The sequence below is a fragment of the Malania oleifera genome, chromosome 12 (genome assembly GCF_029873635.1).
Source record: "Malania oleifera isolate guangnan ecotype guangnan chromosome 12, ASM2987363v1, whole genome shotgun sequence".
Lineage (NCBI taxonomy): Eukaryota > Viridiplantae > Streptophyta > Magnoliopsida > Santalales > Ximeniaceae > Malania > Malania oleifera.
In genome coordinates, this window is record NC_080428.1 from 61,098,412 (window position 1) to 61,124,753 (window position 26,342).

Below are 26,342 nucleotides of genomic sequence, written 5' to 3' on the forward strand. Positions count from 1 at the left end.
AAAACTAAACCATAGCACACCGCGCACGCTAGCATGAAGTGGGGTTTTCTTTTTTCTTTTTTGTTTTGATCAAGTGCATTGTGTATTATTTGATATTTTCCACATTTATAAATAATCGGTGAATTTCTGTAAGAACTCCCTAATGCGAAGGGGCTCGAGAGGCGTGATCCCAGATTGGTGCAAAATCTCCATTTTGCAGATTTTTGATTTCGTGCCCAAAACCCTAGAACACGCGAGAGGCTTAGATTTATATCCTTTTGTGTCTAAACGTATTTGTTTTGTTAATTGAAAATTTTGAAGATTTTACAAACGCGGATTGTTTTATTCGATTTTGATTGGTGAAGATTTGTCTCGTTGTGGGTACCTCAATCTGAAGGCAGTTTGATTTGATTCTGCTTTGTTTGTATCTGGAAAAGGAGAAACCTCAGTTGGATTGAACTGCATTCGATTGCGGAAGTTGCCATGTTAGAGGAAACGGAGAAACGCCTGCAAGTTCGTGGCTAGTTCGGTGAATTGTGTTCTAAATTTGTCGAAACTTAGGCGGTTATTTTGATGATTTCGTGGAATTGAGGAGTACATCGTATTCTGGGGGAAATTCGGAGAATTGAGTTTAATTTACAGAGGCGTTTTTTGTGAATTTAGTAGTGGGGAAGAACAAAAGCCAGTGTGGATGATTGGGTTTAAAGAGGGAGGAAGGAGATGAAAGGGTCATTTGTGGGTTTGGAGGGACAATGACTGCTGGAGGGTCATTGGGTCTTCGATCAGGTAGCTATGGATCGTTGCAACAACAACTTCAAAACGGTGTGTTGCCAATCCAAACGACGCCGCTGGTTCCTGTCGCCCGCAAGCCTTCCAAGATGCTCAGAGAGAAGGAGAGATTACTTCACTGGATCTTCAAGTTCGCTGGTAGAAAGAAGGTTGGAATGCTGTTTCTGTGCGCTGTTTCTGCCGCTGTTTTTGTATGGGTCTTGTATGTTGGCAAAGGTTTGATTTCTTGTCTCTGTCTCCCTGTAATGTTGGTTCTAGTTGCCGTCGTTATAATTACCCTTGGTTTGTTCTGTTTTTGAGTTGATCAATATTTTTTTAGACCAGCTGGGCATGATCTAATTTTCTGTTGGAGTGATACTTGGTGAGGATCATGCTTTTGTGTGTATAATATATTGATAGATATACCTAGTCTCAATATTCATTCATATGAACTCGCTTTCAATGGAGGAAGACACATGTAAAAGCTTAGCACACCAGAAATGGTGAAGCAGGCCAAGAGTTGAGTGGCAGCTTCACTAGATATTCCATTAAGCAGATACGTAATGGCATCAGACCTGATTAAATTATTTTTTTTTATGAATATTGATGATGCCCTTTTTGGAAGAATATTTTATTTGTATTTTTGACTCTGTACATTTTAGTGGAATTTATGATTTGAATTTTCTGATTAAGTTAGATTAAAAAATTTTCTCTTGATGGACCAAACTCTTCATATGAGCTTTTCATCTACCATGTATTCAAGTGACAAGGAACTCTTGGTAGTTAGACCATATACATAAATGGGCCTTTAATCAATTGTTGCTTTTTCAGAATCCAGAATTTGCTCATGCATACTTCACTGCTGGATTTTGATGACTAAACTTTTTACTGCATTTTGTTAAGAAAATAATGCATGCATTGTGGTTTGTTTTCAGGTGAGGATGCACAGGAAGGAGAACGCATCCAAAACATTAGAGTCAAATCAGTCAATGGCAGCTTGTCTTTAAGCTACCCTGAATCTTCACCAGTACAGACTGAGCAAAATAATCATAAAGATAATAACTCTTTTGTCTTGAACATTGCAACAGGGGGTGAAAATATAGCTCAACCTCCTCCACCCCCACCCCCACCCCCGCCTCCTCCTCCTCCTCCTCCTCCTCCACCTCCTCCCCCTCCCCCTCCCCCTCCCTCTCTTCCTCCACCTGCAGTTTTTCTGGGTTACACGCTTCCTCCAGGGCATCCATGCCAACAATTCACGTTGCCTCCCCCACCGACAGATAGAAAAAGAACTGGACCACGCCGTAAGTTGTTTGCTGCTTTTATTTCTTCACCCATTTCTCTGGGGGTTGGCTGATGCCCTATAAATTGTTAAATATTATTATGCACACAAACGTGCTAATGTGATGTTACAAACACAGGTGTATGTGTGTGTGTTGATTATGTTCCTGAGTTTCTTGCTACTTTATGTTTCAGCATGTCCTGTATGTTACCTCCCTGTGGAAGAAGCAGTTGCCTTAATGCCAAAGGCTCCGTCCCCTTCACCCATACTCAGTAACTTAACGTACATTAATGAGGAAAATTTAACTAGAAGCGAATTTGGAGGTTCTGAGTTTGGTGGATATCCTTCTTTAAAGCAGAGGAATGATTCTTATGATATAAGAGAGTCCATGAATGTGCATTGTGGGTATGTGTCAATTCTGCATGTCTCTTGAAAATTTATGTGATTTCTCTTTTGTCTGTCAAACTATTTGTGTAACAGCTTATATTATGGATTTTATTTTTATTCCTGCTCATTTATATTCATTATTCATATTTGCATCAATCAGATTTGTCAAAGGAGTTAGACCTGGTCATGAGACAGGATTTGATATGGATGATTCTGACCTTTATGAGATGGAGCAGTGTCATGGAGTGGTTGTTGCATCAGCTATATTTGGTATTCCTCTGCATGTTCCCATCTTGATAGTTTATTTCTTTTGTTTAAGCTCGTGCTTTGATTTCCTAATGGATGAGTTCTTGATCAGGAAACTATGATATCATACAGCAGCCAAAGAATATTAGTGAGGCTGCTAAGAGGAATATTTGCTTCTATATGTTTGTGGATGAAGAAACAGAAGCATATATGAGGAATTCCAGTGGACTGGACGACAACAAGAGGATTGGATTATGGAGAATTGTTGTTGTTCGTAATCTTCCTTACACTGATGCTAGACGCAATGGAAAGGTTAGCCCTGTTGCTGCTGGTACTAATGAGAGCTCTTTAGCTATTAAATATGCACAATGTCATCGTGTTTGGTCTTCTCCATTTGTTGCATTACTTTATGAATATACAGGAACCTGCATATTGTCAAGTTACTTGTTTCTTTCCATGCTAAGTGCACTATGATGATCTCTTTGACGCTGCAGACACATCAAGTGTCATCTGTTTGTAGAACATTTGATGAAAACATTTGTTTTTTTTTTTTTTTTTTAAAGTTTAAACTATGTAATTGTCTGACATTTTTATTGTGCAGTACATGGTTCTGATTTTGAATAATAGAAAGATGATAGGCTTTGAACTTGGGTAAAACTTTACTTGTTAATTTTATCACAGAATTGAGCAAATATGAATATACGATTAAACATAAAAATTTTATGAAGTTAGGTTTTTATGTTTTGGCTTTCAACTTCTGTAAGCTTCTGCAGGCCAATTCCACTTCTGTAGGGAGATATAAAATATGAAAGAAATGGACATAATCTTTATATTGCAAATAAGGTTGAAGTTTCATTTTTGTCCTTACACTTGATAAATTTCCTTGTGAGTAATCTGTTAGTCTTTTTCAATGAGCAGAGAGTCATGGGTATCAATTCCCACTGATTAATTCTGCAGTACTTCAAGAGTGACTGAAGCTGATTTACGATTGAGTTGACAACCTTGAATGCATCATAGTATTTGGTTTACCCATTAAACTACATTTTTTGATAAACAAAGAATTTTATTAGAAGAAAGAAGAATGCACATCAGAAAAAAAAAAAAGAGAAAAGAAAAAATGGAGAAAGAAACCCTTCTTTTACATCAATAACAATAAACTGCAACGAAAATTCGTCATAAACTGAAGGCCAACTTAATGGAGTACAGCCAACCAGTCCCACTGCAGGTCTTCCAAAGAAACTTGATGAAAAAAGCCAACACCCACAGCGATGCAAGATAGACCACTGTACTCTGAAGCAAGTTATTAGCAGTGGCCAGCATTACTCTTTGTAACGCCCCAACCTGGGTCTGTCAGGAAGCACTGCGTCTCTCCTCCTCCACCTAGACTAGACAACAGGGGGCGCGGACCTTATTAGACTAATGACTGGTCCCACAAACAACACGTGTCATTTTCAGTGTGTTTTGTCCTCACTCACACACTTCCTGAGAAAACTTTTCAGGTGGTCACCCATTCCAAGATTGTTCCAAGTCAAGCACACTTAACCATGGAGTTCTTATGGGAAAGCTCTCGGAAAGAAAGGTGCACCTTATTGATATGGGTAGTAACATCTAATCTTTTAAGCATTTCATCCATGGGGTATCACATTCTCCCCCACTTGTAGAACGCAATGTCCTCGTTGCGAACCTACATTTCCGAACTTAGGCGATGTGAATCTCATCACACTTCCGGCTGGGTGTTGGCTCTGATACCATCTTGTAACGCCCCAACCTGGGTTTGCCACGGAGCACTACGTCTCTCCTCCTCCACCTGGACCAGACAACAGGGGGCGCGAGCCTTATTAGACTAATGACTGGCCACACAAACCAACACGTGTCATTTTCAGTGTGTTTTGTCCTCACTCACACACTTCCTGAGAAAACTTCCCAGGAGGTCACCCATCCTAATATTGCTCCTAGCCAAGCATGCTTAACCGTGAAGTTCTTATGGGAAAGCTCCCGAAAAGAAAGGTGCACCTTATTGATATGGGTAGTAACATCTAATCTTTTAAGCATTTCATCCATGGGGTATCACATTCTCCCCTACTTATAGAACGCAACGTCCTCGTTGCGAACCTACATTTCCAAACTCAGGCGATGTGAATCTCATCACACTTCCGGCTGGGTGTTGGCTCTGATACCATCTTGTAACGCCCCAACCTGGGTTTGCCACGGAGCACTACGTCTCTCCTCCTCCACCTAGACCAAACAATAGGATGCGTGAGCCTTATTAGACTAATGACTGGCCACACAAACCAACACGTGTCATTTTCAGTGTGTTTTGTCCTCACTCACACACTTCCTGAGAAAACTTCCCAGGTGGTCACCCATCCAAAGATTGTTCCAAGGCAAGCACGCTTAACCATGGAGTTCTTATGGGAAAGCTCTCGAAAAGAAAGGTGCACCTTGTTGATATGGGTAGTAACATCTAATCTTTTAAGCATTCATCCATGGGGTATCACACTCTCCAACCAAACACACCAAATGATAGCCATAACAGTGCATCGCGACAAGGCTTTCCTATCTTTCCCTTTACCAAAACCCCAAAAAATGTGATAGTACAAAAAGCCTTCAAGGTGGAGGGGCAAACCCAGTCTTCACCAAATATATCGAAAAGTTCATTCTAGACAACCCAAGTAAAAGGGCAATGAAGAAATATGTGTGACTAAGTCTCACCACTCCTCAGACAAAGGACACCAACATTCACACATGGGGTGTTATTAGGCCTTCTTTTCTAAAGGAAATCATTATTATTAATTCTTTTAGAACCACAATCTAAATAGAAGCTTTAGCTTTCTAGACCAAAGAATAGAAACCAAAAGGATCTGCATTAGGGTTTTGAGTCAAGTAGGAGAAAAAAAATTTACAAGAGAATTCCTAGAGGGATCTAAATTCTAAACCCTTTTGTCACTCTCCAATTGAGTGTGAAAAGAATTAAGTAAACTAGTTAAAAGAACCAACTCATTAATCTCTCTATTATTCACATTTCTCCTGAAATGGAAATTCAAAGAGAGAGTATCCCATTGCAAAAGGAAAAAAATCAGAAATAGGGATATCATGAAGAGTAGAGACTCGATAAAGACAAGGAAAAGCTATAGCCAAAGGCATCTCCCCAACCCAAAGGTCTTCCCCAAAACAAATTTGCTCCCCTGTTACCCACCATATACTGGACCTTTTTAAACTACAGCAATATATATAAAAGCCATGACCTAATGCCTGTCCCACCAAGCACAGGCATGTTGAACTAGACACTGACATAGACATTCTGTGCATGTTCCTGGGAATCTTACAATGTAAACCAAATAAAAATATTCCAATGAGGCAGCCATTCCATTCCATTCCATCATTTGGATTTAGATTCTTGGGATGGCATTCCATGGAATATTTTTGAGCCACGAACCAAACGTCACCTTAAAACTATGTTCTAAAAAAACATCTCAAGGTTCAATATGGTTCTAAGGGTTCTTCATGATAGCTCTCATTTCTTTCTCCAGATGTCGCATTAAGTGTGGTTATTTTGATATTGAAATTCGATAAGCTTGTAATTAAAAAAAAAAAAAAATTTCCTTCTTTCTTCTTAGCACAGACTGCATTATTATTATTATTATTATTTTTTGAGGTTCATGATTTCCATCTCTACCTTATTATTGGAGCTTCCTTACTGTTGGATTATAGTTTCCATTGAAGTGACAATAAGAAATACACTAGACATGTGTACTTCATTTCTACCCTTGGGGATAACCCCTATCCTTGTTGCTAAACTAGATGTCATTTGATAACGTCTTTGTCCCCTGATAGGGACTTATGATAATTTGATATGATGCTTCTTCATCACTCTTATTATGTTACACAACTCTTCATGAAACGGATCTTTATCTTCACTATTGCATCTTTACTAATGTCAGCATCTTTGACACTGGCCCTTGCTTTTATTACATGAAGGAGAGAGAGAGAGAGAGAGAGAGGAGGAAGGAGAGTATAGATTGGGAACCCACCATTTTTATATGACTTCACCACTCTAGTTGTAGGATAGACGAAAAATAAGAAAATTGCAAATACACATCTAAGACACATTTATTTTCTATCTAACCTCTACATACACATAAGCCTAACTAATAATTAAACTAGACACAAATTGGTTTGAGACCTAAAAAAATCTCAACTGCTTTGAGTTGGGGAAGCACTGAGGAGTTCACCATGGAAGCTTCAAGTAACAGATTCACAATGGAAGTTTCAAGAGAAAGTAACAAAAGTGCATTTCAATTTGGTTGGTGGAAGATCTTTATATGGAACCAACTCATACCTCTTCTTATCAATCATAAAGGTATATGAATTTTCATAATGCATCATGCTTAACCCTCCTATCAAACAACCAAAGGCGCCCCAAAAGAATTTGAAACATCGGAAGAATGTTTCAATGCACACTCTCTCCAATCAAATCAATCTTGAATGCAAGCAAGAAACAGTCATGGACCTTGAGGCTGTTATTGTTCACCCCACGCAATCTTGTATGGATTAGGATGTGGCTCAATCTTCAAAGTCAACCTCTTCACAAAAATACCACATCTTAACATCCCTACAATTGGGCTAGGTTATCCCTCTCATGATGAACTCCTTTGCCCAAACTCTCCACCGGATTCCCACACCCTACTTCCTCTTACTTCATTATCGTGCCTATAACAACACTCAACCCTAAATCAGCATCCTTTACCACAGATCCTTAACCCAAACACTACATTGTTGTCTTTTGCTCTCTCATACAACCAGAATTTTATTCTTGTGCCTCTCCTTCTTCAAACCTATATTTTTGCATCTTTTCTTGAAACTTACATCAATCAAGCAGATGAATCGCTTGAGCATTGTTTTGGTCTATGAAAAAGGGTGTTTTTTGTGTGTTTCAGATAAAACCAAGCAATGTCTTTTCTCATTTCTTTTTTAGATGAGGAATGTCATTGGCAGCCAAAAGAGCCGCAATGGTTTCTATTCTTGAAAACCTTGAGGCTTGAATCCATGGGTGAAGACATTTAGGGCGTCCTACTACTTTGTTTTGGTTTGCATGAGTTGGAACACGTATGAGCATTTTATATTGATGGAGAGAATATTGGTATGGGTCAGAGAATTTGCATACCTGATGGAGTGGAGGCAATGGGATTGAAGAAAATTTAGTAAGCTGCGCTTAGAGGAAAGTAACCCACCTAAACCCCAGTTAGAAGTTGTGATGCCTCAACTGTAGCCTTCATGAATGTGGGTAGAGAGTATAGACATGAGGAATAGTTAGACTTCTCAAGATTGGAAGCTCAACCTTACTAATAATGAACTCCAATGAGTGTGGATCAAGAATGAAGTTGTTCTAGGAAAGGAAAGTCTTATTGAAGGGGGATGTAAAGGAAGTCTTCTTCCTGTTTGGGTAAAGCTCTAAATTCTAATACTGCACCAAGCAAAGATAGACTTGGTCCTTACGGATTTGGCCCAATGTTGGGAGGGCTTGGAGTAGCAAGACAAGTAGGCCCAATGTTAGAGTGGGTTCCACAGATACTTTAAAGAAAGGAAGGATGAAGACCACTAAGCAATTGAAAGAGGCTCAGAAGAGAGCTCATCTTAGCTATAAGGAAGCACTTGTGCAGGGGGTTCTAAATCTAAAATAGATGTTTTCACCTAAGGCACAGATTACTTGGGCACAAATAAATTAGGTGAAGTAGGAGAAGCCCATCGGTAATTCTGGAGCATAATCCCCACTCTCTAGCAGCGACAAGCAAGTTTTAGGGAGATTGGGGGTCTCACAGGTGGGAGTACTTCATATGCTAGACCAGATTTTGAATTGGATGTTAGAAACCTATAGGAGGGAGAAACTAAAGCTGGTGGCAAGTGAACAAGTTGTGATGAACAAAGGGAAGCAGATTGTGTAGTCTGAAGATGACACATTATTCAAGCTTCAAATATGAGGAAATTGAGTCTTATTCAAATTTGAGAATGAAGGGCTATAGATGGAGCACTTGTGGAGGAATGGTGGTGTGTCGGAGGGTGAAACGGAAGAAGTCATGAGATAGAGAATGAGGTTTTTGAAGGGCTTGTGGAAATTGTCAAAGGAGTCGATAATTGTATTCAGAGAGGTACAAGTTCTTATGTAGTCTCAAATTGAGCAGAACTTGGCCAATCTCCTTCAGAAACCACTATGATGTCTATCCACCTTCTGATATTTCCATTGTCTCTTTGACCCAATTTCTGTAACAATGCACCTTGGCAACAACCAGCTAGAGGCCCACTAGATAAACAATGTCTCTTGACTCTCTTATGGAAGCACTCTCCTAAATTTGATGTTTCTCAAAAAAACTTTGTCACCATTGTGCCACAGAGAGTTACTGCATAGGGAATCATCCAACATTGTGGTTCTTTCAGAGGATGAGAGGGATAACTACGATGCTTAGGATTTCCTAGGTGAGTTGGGTTGGTCTTTGGTGAATCCTAGTGGTGAGAGAGTTAGATTACGGGCCGAGGAGCCTTGGGGTAGGAAAATTGCTACGAAATCAATTAGTTTGAGTGGCTGGATTCGTTGGTTAACTATGATAAAAGAGGCAGGTCATTAGGGGTGGCTAATAATTTCAAATGATTATCCTTTCTTGGAACTTTTGGGGATTAGGGGGAGGTGGCAAGAGGAGACTGGTGAAAGAACTAGTTAATAAGATTGACCTTAATATCTTTCCTATAGGAGGCCAAGCTAAAAGGAAGTTGATGCCTCTTTTATTAGAAGTATTTGGAACTCTAGGGGTTTGGAGGAGTGGTGGTTTACATCAGTTTATGGTCCAAATTCTTCTTCTTTGCAGAACTCTTTTTTTGAAGAGCTAGTGTTTTTGGTTTTTGTGGTTTGTGAGGGGTGGTTGGGGGTGATTTCAATTTATCCACAGTTGCAGGGATATACTTGGGGGATCTAGTGTGTCTAATATTAAGAGGAGGTTTGACTCCTTTATGTGGGTCTTTGAGCCCAAGGAATTGGCCATTTCATCTAGATAGTTATGGACAAGCTTCTTCACATATACTTCACCAATGAAGACTTTTTTTCCATACTAGTGTTGGAGACTCTTGCAAGGCCTGTTTCTAGCCATTGTCCAGTGTTCTTAGATAACAACTTGATGCATTGGGGTCCCTTCCCCTTTATATTTGAGAAACATGTGGTTGATGCTCCCTTGTCTAGGGATTGTGAGAAAGATTGTTAGGAGGAGTCTCATGTCCAGGGTTTTTTGGGAGGGGGTTTAAGCTGATGAAAGAAACTAAAGTACGAAGATGAAGTTAAAATATTGGAATAAAGAGATTTATGGGAATGTTAAAGAGGCTGCAAATACCTGATTTTCCCTAAAATAGTTGGCTTCGGTATGCTGGAGTATGGTTTGTTAGATGAGGAGCCTAGGGGTACAAGATTGTAATCATCTAGAGGTGTTGTTATTAAGGGAGAACATGAGTTGGTGCTAGAAATTGATGGTACAACAACAACAACAACAACAACAAAACCAAGCCTTAGTCCCACTAAAAGGGGTCGGCTATATGAATCCTTTTCCGTCAATTTATGTGATCATGGACCATTTCTTTTGATAGATTCAAGGATATTAAATCCTTACTGACTATCTCCTTCCAAGTTATTTTAAGTCTACCATTACCCCTTCTACTGTCCCCCACAGTAACTAAGTCACTCTTCCTCCCAGGTGCACTATGTGGCCTACATTGCAAGTGTCCATACCATCTGAGTCGTCCCTCCCTTATCTTATCTTCTATAGGAGTTACACCTAACTTATCACGAATATGTTAATTCCTTAATTTATGACTAAGCATTCTCATCTCGACAACTTTTATTTTTTGGATATTATGTTTCTTCGTCGCCCAACATTTTGATCCATATAGCATAGCTGGTCTTATAGCTATCTTATAAAATTTCCCTTTCAATTTTAAGGGTATTCTACGATCACATAGCACACTTGAAGTATTTCTCCATTTTACCCAACCTGCTTTAACTCTATGCATTACATCATCTTCAATTTCTCCTTCAGCTTGCATAATAGATCCAAGGTATCGAAATCTACAATTGTTATTTATATCTTCATCATCAAGTTTAACTTTGTCTCCAATATTCTTCCTATCATTACTAAAATTACATTTCATATATTCTGTTTTATTTCTACTTATCCTAAAGCCTCTAGATTCCAGAGCTTCTCTCCATAATTCTAACTTAGCCTCTACTCCTTCCCTAGTTTTGTTAATTAATACAATATCATCTGCAAACAACATGCACCATGGAACCTCCTTTTGAATACTCTTAGTTAATTGGTCCATCACGAAAGCAAAAAGATAAGGACTTAAAGCAAATCCTTGATGTACACCTATGGTAATTGGAAATTCTCTGGTTTCTCCATCTATAGTCCTTACACTAGTCATTACTCTATCGCACATATCCTTAATGACATCGGTAAACCTGCAACATACACCCTTTTTTTCTAAAACCCATCATGGAACTTCCCTGGGTATCCTATCATATGCTTTCTCAAGGTCAATAAATATCATATGTAAGTCCCTCTTCTTTTCCCTAAATTTTTCCATTAATCTTCTTAAAAGATAAATAGCTTATGTGGTAGATCTCCCAGGCATAAAACTAAATTGATTTTCCGAGATCTTCGTTTCTAACCTTAATCTTTGTTCGACTACCATTTCCCATAGTTTCATCGTATGACTCAAAAGTTTAATTCCACATAGTTATTACAATTTTGAATATCTCCTTTATTTTTGTATATAGGTATTAAAGTATTTTTCCTCCATTCATCTGACATTTTCTTAGTTTTTACAATTGTATTAAATAAATTAGTTAACCATATAATTCCGTTATCACCCAAGCATTTCCAAACTTCAATTGGGATGTTATCTGGTCCCATAGCTTTCCCATTTTTCATCTTTTTTAGCACAAACTTAACTTCGTTAACTCTAATTTTGCAAAAAAAATCTTATATTTTTAGTCTTTTCCTCATTTGACAATTCTAAGTTTAAGCCTTCTATTTGGTTTTCGTTAAACAACTTACTAAAATAACTTTGTTATCTTTCTTTAATATCTTCGTCTTTAACCAAGACAATATCATCCTCACTTTTTATACATTTTACATTTCCTAAGTCCTTGCTCTTTCTTTCTCTAGCTTTAGCAAGTTTAAATATATCTCTTTCCCCTTCTTTTGTACCTAATCTATCATACAAACTATTAAATGATCTATATTTAGCTTCACTAACGGCCCTTTTTGCATCTTTTCTTGCCTCCTTATATTTTTTAAAGTTATCTCTGTTTCTACATTTTTGCCACGTTTATACCAAATTCTTTTTGTCTTTATAATTTTTTGTACATCTTTATCCCACCACCAACACTCTTTGCTATTCGAGAATCTTCCCCTTGATTCAACTAAAATCTCTTTTGTTATCTTTTTAATAGAGCTAGCTAATCTATTCCAAAGAGTATTTGTATCTATCACATCTTCTATGGTCCAATCCCCATCTTTGATCATTTTGTCTTTAAATTTTATTATATTTTCTCATTTTAGGTTCACCATCTAGTTCACCTACACTGGTTTATTTTATCATTTTTCTTCCATTTTTTAATACATATATCTAACACTAAGACTCTATGTTGTGTGGTTAGGCTTTCACCTAGAATAACTTTACAATCCTTGCATGATAAATGATCTACCCTCCTAGTTAAAAAAAAAATCTATTTGACTTCTATTTTGTCCACTTTTAAAGGTTATTAAGTGTTACTCTCTCTTCTTAAAGCAAGTATTCATTATACTAAAATCAAATGACATAGCAAAATCTAAGATCATCTCCCCAGACTCATTTTTGTCTCCATATCCATATCCTCTATATATCCTCTCATAATTTTTATTATCTCTTCTAACGTGTCCATTCATATCTCCTCCTATAAATATTTTCTCAGTCCTGGTATACCTTGTATAATACTATCCGTATCTTCCCAAAATTGTCTCTTAAGATTTTCTGCTAAGTCAACTTGAGGAGCATAAGCACTAATGATATTTATTATCTCTTGTCCTAATACCATCTTGATTTTTATAATTCTATCCCTTACTCTAGTTACATCCACAACGCTATCTTTTAAGTTTTTGTCTATAATAATGCCTACTCCATTCTTATGTTTTTCTTTTCAGTGTACCGAAGTTAAAATCCTGATTTATCGATTCTCTAGCTTTCTCCCCCACTCACTTTGTTTCTTGAAGACAAATTATATTAATTCTTCTTCTAATCATTGTATCCACAATTTCCATGCTTTTACCCGTAAGTGTTCCTATATTCCAAGTTGCTATTATAATCCTAGTTTCCTGAACTAACGTCTTTACCTGCCCATGCCTAGAATGATGTAGGAACCCTCACATATTTGACACCGTACCCGGGCGCCGACACGACGCTTCACTTCGGGGCAACGACCTAGCCCACTCTCGCCCACTTTTCACTACACCTGTGTGGTTCAAGTGCAACACGTCGCTCGTAGGGGACACCCCAGCAAATATTCAGTAATGATTCATATCATAGTGATCTGACAAATTTTACGATGGCTATCAGCTACTTAACGCAACCCTCCTCCTTAACCCGGGCTTGAGACTGGCTGTGTGTGAAAAAATTAGGACATTAAGTGCATCGCAGGCGGAGTTAGAAATTGAGCATAAAGTGGGCAAAAAAAATGGGATTGTAATTTGGGATTCTCTCATGGAGTGGCTAGTGGAAGGAGGAGGAAGAATTTTATCAAGGATTTGGAATTATAGTTGGAAACACCATTAGGGGACATGCTCATATTGGAGTGGAGATTATGAAGTTCTACAAGCATGTTTACTTATGATTGCGCAAGTAGGTTGATGCTGGAGGCCTTGATTGGAGTCCCACCATGGGGAGTTCAGTTTACCTTTTGGATTTGAAGAGGTTAAATTTTATATATATATATATATATATATATATATATATATATAGAGAGAGAGAGAGAGAGAGAGAGAGAGAGAGAGAGAGAGAGAGATAGTTGGGTTCTTCTCGTACTCATATCAAATAGAACATGTTGTGCCAAATCTTCTTATATAGTGTTTGAGATGTGTAGGGAGAAAGCCCTCGGCCCTATTTTCATGAAGATATTATGAGTAAAGTGTTTTTTTATTTTTTTTTGGGTGAAATTCCATAGAAATATGGTGGTGGGTAATACTGTGAACCCTATTTTTTTAACCCTATTTTTAAGGAAGGAGAGATCTATGTTGGTGAGGGGTTTCAGGCCTATTAGCCTGGTCTCTAGTGTTTACAAAATTCTTTGTACGGCCTTATCTAAGAGGCTGGGAGAGTTTATGGGGTGGCCCTGACTCAGTCTCTGTTCATTAAAGGCATACAAATTTTAGACACTATTGGTGGCTAACAAGGTGGTAGAAGATGTGACAAGGGGGGGGGGGGGGGTGTATGAAGGGGCTGATATTAAAGCTGCACTTTGAAAAGGCTTATTATAGAGTAAACTGTGGTTTTCTTTTTGGATAATGTGGTGTGTAGGGAGTGCTTTGGGGCTGTGTGGAAATAGTGGATTAGTGGTTGTCTAAGCTTGACCAATATTTGTGTTACTGTCAATGGTCAGCCTAGAGAGCAGTCTGGGTCTTCTTGGGGGGCTTAGGCAAGGAGATCCATTGTCTTTGTTTTTATTTACTTGGGTGATAGATGTTGAGTAGGATGCTCTTGCATGCACAGGGCTTGGGGGTGATAAAGGTTTTGGTGGTGGTGGAGGCGACACATATCCACTTTGTGGATGATATTATCCTGTTTCTCAAGGACAATGTTGTGAAATTCCAAAAAGTGATTATTTTGTTGAAGTTTTTCAGAAATATTTTGAAATTAGATATCAACTTGTTCAAGAATGGTGTGCCTAGAATTAGCTTGGGTGGCAAAGATTTGAAGGGTTTTAAAGCCCTGCAGGTTATGCTGCTTTGGAGCGGCACCCTCCTATCTTGCTCTCCCTTTTGAATGCATCCCTAATTCCATGGCTTTTTGGGATTCCGTGATTTAGAGGTTTAGTAGGAGGTTGGAGGGATGGAAAAAGATATGCTTCTTTATGGGGCCATACCACCCTCATTTGTGCTGCCGTCTCTAAAATCCATATTTACTTCCTAGGCTTTTTAGAGTGCTGAAGAGTCTTGCGACGACTCTTGGGAGGATGACGCTTGACTTTATCTGATCTGGTTTTGAGGAGAATAAGAGAGATCACCTTGTTAGCTGGGAGGTTGTTAGCAGACTTGCGACAAAACTTGGGAGTATGACACTTGACTTTATCTGATTGGGTTTTGAGGAGAATAAGAGAGATCACCTTGTTAGCTGGGTGGTTGTTAGCAGACTGAAATCTGAAGAAGTGCTGGGGCCTAGTAATGTGGTTTCCAAAAACATCTCTCTGACTGAAAAATGGTTGTGGAGGTTCCCCGTAGAGGTTAATTTATTATGGCACAAGGGGATAAAAGCAAGTACAGGGTTGATTAGAATGGGTGGGATTCTAAAGGTGGTGACATTGTTTTTCATGCAAGCCGTTGGCAGTTTGTGTCCCAACTGTTTGTCTTTTGTTTCCCTCATCCCATTCATAGGTAATTGGAGCAGGGTTTGGTTTTAGGAGGATGCCTAGTTAGGTGAGGGCTTGTTGGAGTTGAGGGTGCCTCGTTTAAACTTTTTACCCTCACAACACATCTATCTATACTTTCTTTTCTCCTAAGGGGGGTTCTCTTTATTGGATCTAGGATTTCCATTTTTGTAGGAATCTCAATAAAATAAAGGTTGATGCACTTACCACTTAAAACTTCGGATTGTTTGTTTTGTTCAATAGGGGAGATGAGAGAGCTTAGGAGCAATTGTTCATGTCTCTTTTCTATCTAATCTTTCTTCCTTCTCTTCCTTAGATCCCCTTCCCCTAGTTTCTTCCGGTGGAGCCACATCATTTGGAATGTAAAGGTCTCTTCAAGACCGACTCATAACATGATTAACACTTGCATATTAGAAGGCCCTGCAAGGCTCTCAGCTCTAATATGTGCTTGATTTGTTGTGGGTCCAATGAAGTGAATGCTCAGCTCTTCCATCTTGCAAGGTGGCAACCATCTCTGGAGTGTCCTTTTTGCTTGTTTCGGTGAAGCTGGGGTGCCACCTCAGGCAGTGGGTAATTTTTCTTCTTGTGAGGGATATTGGGGATTCAGTAAGAGTAGGAAGGAAAGGATTTGGTGCAGCGCCTTTTCTGATATTTTGTGGATCCTTTGGCCTGAGAGGAATGAGAGAACTTTCAAGGTTTCAAGGATTGCAAAAACTCTCCTTTTGTTGTGGGTTAAACCAGTGTTCTTGGCCTCTTTTTGGGCCATTCCTTTGGGGTTTTGGGGTTTGTCGCAACTCGCTACCTGATCTTGTTAGGCCTTAGAGGGCAGTGTTGTTGTAATTTTCTGGTTCTTCCCTTTTGCTCTTTTGAGAACATCTTGTCCTTGTTGTGTTGTACTTATTTGTTTTGCTGTTATTAATTTTTTTTCTTACCCCCCAAAAAAAATTTTCTTCACAACTTCCTCAAAGACTGTAACTATTAGGATTAATAATCAAAACAATGTTTCACAAATTACACGAGTTTGAACAATGTTAGTCCATCTTCCATCCTTCTTTTCCTTCAACATTGTGGGAAGAGAAGTACAAAATAATCTCCTACTTTGCCATCTTCTTATAAGTTATGCAGGGCTTTTTTCTCAACTTCAATTACCTAAATTTCATCATCATCATTTTTTTAATAGAAAAAAAAAATCATTTTTTACAAAAAAAATTACAAATTTTGTTTTGTGAGACTATTGGCATTATTTATTTAGGACGTTGTGCTGCTCAATGCCCAAATCCTTGACAAATGAAATGCTTGCTTGATGGCTGGGCCTTGGAAATTGACGTGGAATGCTCTTGAGTGGTCCATGGGGTAGTGTTCTTAGCATCTTTACCCAACTACTCAACTAACTTCTCCAGCACTGCTCCATGAGTAATCTTCTCATACCAAAGGGTCGATGTATCTCTAAGAGGATTTCACTGCATACCTTCTGTCTGTCTGGCAATCTGAATTGCATCTCCAGAAATAATAAGACATCATGCCAATCTGAATTGCATCTCCAATTGTAATAAGACATCATGCAACAAGTTTGGATGTAATAATTGGCTTCAACTCTTTCCTGAACAAAGCAATCATCACATTTTCTCATTGCACATCTCCATGAGTAGCCAAATGATAGAAAATGTTCTAGCGTTGTCAGCTACTCTCTCATCTTCAAATAAAGAAGTTGCAGATGGAAATGATGCTGATAGGTAGGACTTCGGAGGTGCAAATTGTTTCTGCATGGGTCACTACGTCTCATCCATGTTTTGACCACACCATATTTTCTTTCCTTCTAAAGACCTACTGTGTAATCCTCCAATTTAGATTTGGTTACATACAACTTACAATTGTCATTCATGCCAAATCATTGAAAATAGTTTTCAAAGAATGCACCAGTAATCAAATTCCTTAAAAGGGCCATCTCCATTAAAATTTGAACCTTCTGTATTCCCTTATTTAAATTATCATTTTGATCTTCACACTGCCCAAATGTGTGGAAAACAACAGTTGATCTACCACTTCCTATTTGATAGCAGAATGGCCTCTTATCCAAGTCTGCAACCAGTTAGCTTATATAAAATATTAGCAATTGTCTCCAAAGCATTCTCTCACAATATTTTTTGCACCTCGCCAGATAATAATTCCACCTCTGCTAACTTCTAGTCACCACCCTGCTAGAATTTGTTCTTTTGCAGCTGTATCTCTCTTCTTTTTTTTAATTATTTTTTTACTGTTTTTTTAGGATAAAAGAAACTGACCTCCCCCGTCCCCAGGGTTTGATGAAAAGACGTGGACCTTCCCTCAGGGTTCAAAAATTTCCATGGACTTTTCTTGAGGTCTGGTAAAAAGATGTCAATCTCCCTTGAGGTTTCAATAATCCCACAGGCCTCCTTGATGTTTGGGAAAGACACTGACTCCTATGTTTGGCAAAAAACAAGCAGGGGAGGTATAGGTGTTCCTAAAATCAAATGTCAAGGAAGTCTATGACTATGAGATTACAAGGAGGTCTATGATATTTTTGAAATCTCATGGGAGGTCTGTGGCTTTTTGTCAAACCTCAGGTTAGGTCAGCATCTTTTGCCCTTTTTATTTTTTAACGAGTATAGGTTATGGAGGAGCTAACGTGGACATAATGGTTGGAGGTTTGGGAGGAAATGAATCAAATTTTCTGGAAGAAGATTTAAATTTCAGTTTTTTCCCCTTTCAAATTAGAAAGTAACAGATAAATAAAAAATGGCCTGGATGCTGGATCCAAGTCAGTTAAATTGGTATGGAGCATGGACTTAGCATTAAGAAAAAGGGAGAGGGGTGGTAATGAGTGAATGTGCTAGGATGAGTGGTTTGGAGAACACTTGCAGCCGCCAGTGCACGAGGCACGTGTCTTGTTTTCTACTGGGGCTTTTGGTAACGACCTTCGGTTTTCTGGATCGGAGAATGGGTATTCCAATGATTCTGATAGCATGGGGCGACTGCACTGGAAAGACGGTGATTCAAGGATAGCGACAAGGTTTCAATTTCTAGCAGAACATGGGGTTTGTGTAAATCAATCGGCAATGAAACTTCAAGGAGGATCCATTTGGTGTTCTTTGAGTTTTGACTCTGGTGGCGCGACAAAAGAAGTCCAGCGAGTAGTTGTTCTGGCGGAGGCAGAAATCTGAAGCCCGTGCTGGTTATGGTTAACACGCGCACCCCCCCCCCCCTCTTTTTTTATTGGTTTCGGGAAGGGGGGTGTTGAGAAGTTGAAGAAAATAAAGGAAGGAGAGATATTAAGAAAGTCAGATGGCTTTTTATGTCTATTGGCAGCACCATGAACAAAAAGGAATAATGATTGTGAATAGAAGAAGGATTGAACAGGATCAAAGTGCTTGGATGCAAAATGATGTAGCAGTAAGTATGGAACAAAGGAGAGAGGAAGAAGAAGATAGATGGGGGAGAACACATTTAACTTCAAAATGTTAAATTCATGAAAGTGTTTCACGTGACATCAACACTAATTTATTGGCAAGACTAAAAACAAGAACAGTTACAAATACATTCCTCAGACATAAACAAGCCCCCAAACACATAAGCCCAAGTAATAATTAATACTAAATACATTTGGTTTTAGGACTCAACAAGCCCTTGACCCAACCTTTGGAATCAGCCTCTAGATAGGGTCAAAATGTTCCATCCAATAGCCAACTGCTTGTTCTGCATCTAACTTTTAATGCCATCTGTTTGTAGTTTGGTGGAATATCTCAGATTCTGTTCGATTTCTTTATCTATTATCTGAAATCCCTCAGAACACTCTCTTTTTGTACCAGAAATGAGTTGAATAACATTAATCATCCTGGAATGACAATAATGGCCTGGATTTGGCAGATCATAAAGTCATTGTGATTTGCAGCTCATTTCCATGCAAGACGCCAAATTGTCCTTGCATGCTGACACTCTTCCCTAGACTAAAACACGGTCCTATAAAAGTTAATTTAGCAGTGTCCCTAAATATATTTCATGCGAAGGGTTTGCAGTATGTTGGTTTCTTTACCAAATGGATGAAAGTTGCCATGCTATGACCCAAAGACCTTCACTTTTCAGGATCAATGACATATTATGCCTCATCACTGAATGTTTGATTTTATTTCAAATCGATAATATTGAATGATCACTATTTGTGCATGAACAACTGTCCTCAATTTAAAAATGCTAATTCAACTCATCAAACTTCATCCAGATCAGAAGGAAAAAATTCTTGTTCCATGCTGTCCCAGAGTTCCCATTGGGCAAATGCACTTGCTGTTGCATCTTGTATTATTTGTCACCTTTTTCTACCCTCTTTGTACTTATGAACTCAACATTAGACAAGAGTACATGCTTATTTTGTGCATAGGAATGTTAGCTTCTTTGCATGAAGCTATATACAATAGCTACAGCGCTGATTTCAGTTTGCAACCTGAATTTTTTAATTAGGACTTTTCTAGTCTCATGTCACAAGCTGTGCGCTAATTTACATTTGGCAGTACTTAAAAATTCTGTCCTAATTATACCTGTGCAGGTTCCAAAGCTTCTATTGCATAGGCTGTTCCCCAATGCCCACTATTCTCTATGGATTGATGGGAAACTCGAGCTTGTTGTGGATCCATATCAAATTCTTGAAAGGTACCGCCTGATCTTCAATTATTTTTCCCATTTGCAGAAGAATTTTGTATCTTGAAGTTTGAAGTTTCAGAAATAAATTCACATTGTTTTGGTTCTTGTAAAATTGGTTATCTATTATGTCATTTGTTGCAGGTGTCTTTTATCTGATGTTCAGGTCTATGCTCCCATTTGGAATGTTTTAAAAAAAAAATACTTATTATGAAAAGTACTTTAAATAAGTACTTGTAGATGCCATATTATGTGGTCCATGTCTTTCTCTTCGCCTGTCCAAAATCTGTTGAGCTGTCATATATATATATATATATATATTTTGAAGTTTGTCATAACTGTGTTTGTTCTACCTTCTCCACTATTATTTCTTTGTCAAGCTGCTGTTTCAGATCTCGTATACGATCTCGCTTTATTCCTCCACATGATTAATAATTTGACTTTACGTTGTTAAGGATGGATTTCGTGAGCTGGTTCTCCAGTTAGGATAGAGGGTTGTGTACTTAATTGGAAAACTGAAAAGCTTGCCAAATCAGGTGCTATCCCAATCCTCACCTTAACTGGCAAGTTTACTAAGATGTTACCACCTTGAACGACTGTAGAGACCATGTTCATGGCTATATAAAGTAGACCAATGCGGCTACCCAACAGCACAAAAAGGACATGGTGGACCTTTGGAGGAGTGCAGCAGATCTTCATTGGGATGTTGGAGACAACTGTCGATTGTGATGGCCTGTTTAGATATAATAACAGTAGCAGGGAAGAGAGTTATAGATACTAGTGGTACCTCCGGCTCAACTATGCTTGCAAGCAAGTGAATAACGATTAGCTGGAAATGTTTTCATTTACTGCCAGGGTGTTAGGGGTGAAGACAATGTAAATCTTGCTATCATCTGTGCTTAATGGATATGCAAGCACTTTGGGGGGTGGGGAATAGAGAGATAAAGCAGGATGGGCCCACGGAAGGATGGGAATCGGATGAAAGAGATTATGATCAATAAATTTGTGCCTGTCAACTAAACTTGAGAGGCCTACTCTAGACTCTGCTTTCTCAGCATGGAAAGGATGTAGAGCTTCATAAACTCCTGACTCAGTGTTGGTTTAGTGAGGGTGAGTAGCAGTAGGTTGTCCAATGCATAGGTGGGCTACAGTATGGAATTCAAATAAAGCTCAACAGCAAACACTACAGTCCTACGACCTGGTTGCATCCTCAGCTTCCAATGCAAATCTGATATATTCTTAAGCACATTGCTAGGAAGCTTGGCTTGAGATCGTCGCCTAAACTCAATGATCTTTTTCAGTATGTTGGGTTGGTTAGCCGTGAGGGAGTTAAGCTGACTGTGCATGTCATTGTAGACAACAGGAAAAATCATTTTGATAGCGACGTGGATTGTTCGACAATTGGGTTTGCATACATTCCACATCTGCACAATGCAGATATCTGGGCGTCAGATAGGCTTCGTGGATAGTGCATCTTCCTGTGTGGGACATGGAGCTGGTGTTGCTGCGATTAGCACTTGTGGTGTGTTATTGGGGAGACCATGGTATTTCAAGCATCACATGATCTATGATATCCGTGAGAATGTTATATCAAGATTGGTTCATGTTGTTATGAGCTTTATTCTCATTGTCTCAAATCCCATGGTCTCTGGAGAGCATTAAATTGTTGACCACTTGTTTCTGTTTCTGAGCTCACCAATGTTTAACAACTTTGGAGGTCAAAGTTTTTGGATGGAGGAGAGTCCTCCATGGAGAAGTGGGGCACCTGGAAGCCATATGAAGATTCTGATATTAATTTACTTGATTTGGTTTCGTTATTTTAGGCAAGTATGTTTCTTTGATTTTAGAGAACTACTTCATTGATTTTTTTTTTTTGGATTGAAAACCCATTAGAGTTTGCTTTGGGATTTTGAAGAATTGAATTATTGAATTGTGGGGGAGGGGAGGGGGGGTGGTTACTTGTGAGTATTTTATGTCTTTGCATCAGTTTGTGACCTCTTTGCAGATACATGCTCTGTAGCTGTAATAGGTCACTGCTTCATGTGGATTCATGTAGCCCACCACTAAATTACCATTTTTAGTGCTTGTTTCAGGCAGCTTTCAGCTGAAAGTGATTTTTTAATGTAAAATCGCTTTTCGGCTAGCTTTCAACAATTTGGTTGGTAAAATGCATTGCTGGAGTTAGAAATTGATTTTTAACCTTAAAATCATTTTAGTAAGAATGATGGCTTCGAAGGTTCCAGCAAAGCAAATTTTAGTTTAAAGATCACTCCCAATCAAGTTCTGATAATGTAGTATGAAAACTCTTTTACTTTTAAAACTTTTCTGAATGGATCCCTTGACCACTGCCGGACATCCCTTTTAGAGGCCAATTGTAGACCCAGTATGACCACCAATCATATTCCTACTCTAGTTAAAGATCTTACAAACAATTCCTCTTATCTTTTCTTACAGTTATTTCTTCAGCAGTAAAGGTTTGGCAAACTGTTAAAGTTTGATATACATTGTTGGTCCACAACTAAACAACTTCGGCTTTCAAGTAAGGTGGTAATCTAACATGGTAACAGAGCAATGGTTGCCTGGAGATCCTAGGTTGTAGTCTTGGTGCCTGTATGTACTGTGTAGAGGTTAAAATTATCGTATTCCTTCATTGTTTATCTTTGTGTGCAATTGGGCTGCACCTGCGGGGGAGTGTTAATTGGGCTGCATCTGCAGGGAAGTGTAAAGCTTGATAACACAACTAATTTCCCTTATTTTTAGAATTAGTTTGACATTGCGTCATCTAACCTCAGCTGTATCTTTCGATCACACTGTTCTGTTAAAATTCATTCAGCCACTTCCTGGTTCTCTTTGGCCGCTGATGGTATGCCGCAAAGGTTGTTAAAATTGGGATCATACATAGGATTGCTGCCCGCCCCCGGGGGGGGGGGGGAGGGGTGGTGGTTCTTGGAGGAGGTAGAGTGGGTGATGGAAGTGAGTAAACTAGCAGAGGATCATATGATTCTATCAAGCATATGATTGCAGCTGATGGCATGCCACAAAGGTGGTTGAAATTGGGATCGTACATAGGATTGCCGAGGAGAGGGGGGGGGGGTTGGAGGAGGAAGAGTGGGGGACGGAAGTGAGGCGGAGGATCAAAGAGAGGATCATATGATTCTACCAAGCATAAGTGAGTACAAAAAAATTCCTTTAAATGTTATTTTTCATAAATTTCAATTGCAGAAGCTGAAAAACTTGGCTAGTTAGTGTTCAAAACTAAAAAAACAACATAAATTTAAAAAAGGAAAAAATTTAATACAAATAACTATAAGTCACAACATGGACAGCTAAGAATTTTTTCTTGTCAGAAGGCAAAACTTTCAAGCTAGCAGCTCCTCATTATTGCTGTTGTGATGTTATCATTAATGCTACATTGCCACACCACATTTTGCTTCATCAATATCATTGAGATAATCACTAATGACTGCGGGAAATCATTGTTAAAATCATGGCGCAACTGTTATTATTAATATTATCTTCAAATGCATGTTGGTAATGATAATAATATTAATCCCTAACCTCAATTATATGTTTTAACCACCTAATTAATATCGATGAACTAAACATAAATTAATGAGTCCATAATTATGTAAATATCAAACAACTGTTTGTAAGTTGTTCATTTCCTGTACAACTCGTAAGCAATTTAGGCTAGAATTGAAAAATATAAATTTATAGTTGAATCGTGATCCTACCATGCCCCCCTCCCCTTGCGGTTGATTACCTTTTTTTCCCTGTCCTGCCTTTGTTGGTGAGCACAATCCATATCCATGGTCGCTAATCCTGATTTTAGCATAGCAAGACAAGCTCTGGAATCACTTCTTGGGCTCACTATGTTCCTACATAAATGAAATTCATTGCTTTTAGTTGCTTCACTAATGGTGGATATCGCAAAGGACAGTGATCATAGGGTGAATTTGTTTGGATAAAATATTATAATTTAATCTGCCATCATGCTCGCTTGCATGTATGTGATCCATTGCATGAATTAGAGCAATTCCTTTCTATGCTAACTCAGCTCGATTTTTTTTTTCCCATAATTGGTGAAGACACAACCACTTTCTAATATCTATTTTTCAGGTTCTTGTGGAGGGAAAATGCTAGTTTTGCAATTTCTAGGCATTATAGACGCTTTGACGTGTTTAAGGAAGCTGAAGCAAATAAAGCTGCTGGGAAATACAATAATGCCTCTATAGATTTTCAGGTTGAGTTTTACAAAAGCGAGGGTCTAACCCCATATTCTGATGCTAAGCTTCCTATTTTGAGTGGTAAGTGCAATCCGTGCCCTCTTTATTGGTGTCATGTTCATTTGCACCCATTGAATGTCTGATGTTGCTTTTTGTGTTATTTTCTGGGCGTGCAGATGTGCCTGAGGGATGCGTAATAATAAGAGAGCATATTCCTATTACCAATCTCTTTACTTGTCTTTGGTTCAATGAAGTAGACCGCTTCACTTCCAGGGACCAAATTAGCTTCTCCACTGTAAGGGACAAGATTATGTCAAAGGTAAATTGGGGTATCAATATGTTCCTGGACTGTGAAAGACGCAATTTTGTAGTTCAGGTAATGATTTTATGACTACTGGTTTTTACTCCTGTTTCTCTTATGCTCTTTTTATGACTCATCCTGTTTTGCATACAGACATGTATATGTAAATAATTGGCCTGCAACTCTTGATCCCAGTTCCATAAATCTTTCTCCCTCTCTCTCACACACACATTTCCCAATGGTGCAATTATGGTTCAAGTTAGCTACTTAATTTCTTATATTTGTTGTATACTCCTTTTAATATGGTCGTAGGGTTCCCTACAAGTATTCTACTCGTCCTTTATTCATATTCCCCTTTCATACACACAATTTCACTTCCAGGGACCAAATTAGTTTCTCCACTGTAAGGGACAAGATTATGTCTAAGGTAAATTGGGGTATCAATATGTTCCTGGACTGTGAAAGACGCAATTTTGTAGTTCAGGTAATGATTTTATGACTACCGGTTTTTACTCCTGTTTCTCTTATGCTCTTTTTATGACTCTTCCTGTTTTGCATACACACATGTATATGTAAATAATTGGCCTGCAACTCTTGACCCCAGTTCCATAAATCTCCCTCCCTCTCTCTCACACACACATTTCCCAATGGTGCAATTATGGTTCAAGAATGCCCCAATTTAGCTACTTAATTTCTTATGTTTGTTGTATACTCCTTTTAATGCCATTTTCCCATCTCCTGTTGGAGCAATTATGGTTCAAGAAGAAATCAATTTTAGCTTCCAAATGATTTGCATTATTTCTTCCTGCATAGTGCAGATGGTCCCAATTCTCTAGATTCTTTCTTAAGGGAGTTCTTAATTTTTTGCTTATTGGATCTGTTTCTGTGCGCGTGGTTAACTAGAATCAGTGATTTAGTTTTGTGAAATGTTGATCAAGCGTGAATTTTTTTGTCGTTTGTAGGGATCAACCTCTCTCTCTCATTCTCTAATCCCCTTTGTGATCAAACTGCTGCAGGCATACCATAGAGATCTATTAGAGCACAAGGCTTTGTCGGACACGGTTCATCCTCCACCACCAGTTTTGATTAGTGAACCACCGCTGAAACGGCTGCCCAGGATGCCATCTGAAAGGATTGTTGCAAGCCCTCCAAATAGAAAGGTCTCATCAAGGCGTGGGAGAGACCGGCGGCGTAACCGCAAAGTGGGTGTTGGTTCTAGGGTTGTTAATCCAATTTAAAATTTTGTTTGATGATATTCTTCAAAAAATTTTTCCTTCCCTGTTTCAAATCATTCATTGCGGGGCTGGAAGAATTGTGCAAGATGAGTGTTGTAGTCTTTATTCTGAATTTTTATCCCTTAGTATCTTTGTTTATTCATTTTTTGCTGTATATATATTTAAATGGTACAATAATTATAATAGCACGGGCTGCTCCCGTTTTCCTCACATTGGGTTGGTCCATTCTCTTCTTCCCGGTTATGGAACCCAACATTGTTTTGATATGCAATTATTCCATTCCTCAGTTCACACCTCTTGGTTGAGAATTCAATGCATCATTTTATTCAATACATTTTTTCAAAGAAAGGTAGACTGTCAACTGTCAACTGTCAATATCCTTGATAGCCTGCCTCAATCATCTATTACAATGTGCATTTGCATTATTTTGGATGGTGTCTATTGATAAAGGCAACAAAATATCTTTCTTTGTGCAACTACCTTAGTTTCAAAGTCACTGCACCATCCCACTCTGCAACCAGCCTTGTATGAAAGATGTTGTGAGCTAAATCACTGGGACGATTTTAAGGCTTGGATTTAGATTTATCTATATTTGAGCCAAATGATAGTATAAAAC

At 38.6% G+C, this 26,342-nt stretch overlaps 1 protein-coding gene across 2 annotated transcripts; it reads left to right on the top strand.

Moving 5' to 3' along the window:
• The first annotated feature begins 11 nt into the window (after positions 1-11).
• Positions 12-25,936, top strand: LOC131144916 (probable hexosyltransferase MUCI70). Of its 2 annotated transcripts, XR_009133930.1 has the most exons (10): positions 94-984; positions 1,683-2,048; positions 2,221-2,431; positions 2,574-2,683; positions 2,772-2,971; positions 19,873-19,976; positions 24,084-24,271; positions 24,367-24,566; positions 24,873-24,975; positions 25,508-25,643. XR_009133930.1 is itself a non-coding variant. In XM_058093871.1 (9 exons), exons 1-9 carry the CDS (start codon positions 732-734, stop codon positions 25,727-25,729), a joined length of 1,854 nt encoding a protein of 617 aa, XP_057949854.1. In that variant the 5' UTR covers positions 12-731; the 3' UTR covers positions 25,730-25,936. The 2 variants fall into 2 exon arrangements, 1 of the variants encoding a protein (XP_057949854.1); XM_058093871.1 differs by lacking the exon at positions 24,873-24,975 and having other exon boundaries at positions 12-984; positions 25,508-25,936.
• Positions 25,937-26,342: the final 406 nt, after the last annotated feature.

Bases quoted from the DNA above. Each gene is read 5' to 3' on its own strand.
- LOC131144916 (XM_058093871.1), top strand. From the start codon at position 732: ATGACTGCTGGAGGGTCATTGGGTCTTCGATCAGGTAGCTATGGATCG. The intron at 985-1,682 runs GTTTGATTTCTT...GTTTGTTTTCAG, and splicing joins GGTCTTGTATGTTGGCAAAG to GTGAGGATGCACAGGAAGGA. The intron at 24,272-24,366 runs GTAAGTGCAATC...CTGGGCGTGCAG, and splicing joins TAAGCTTCCTATTTTGAGTG to ATGTGCCTGAGGGATGCGTA.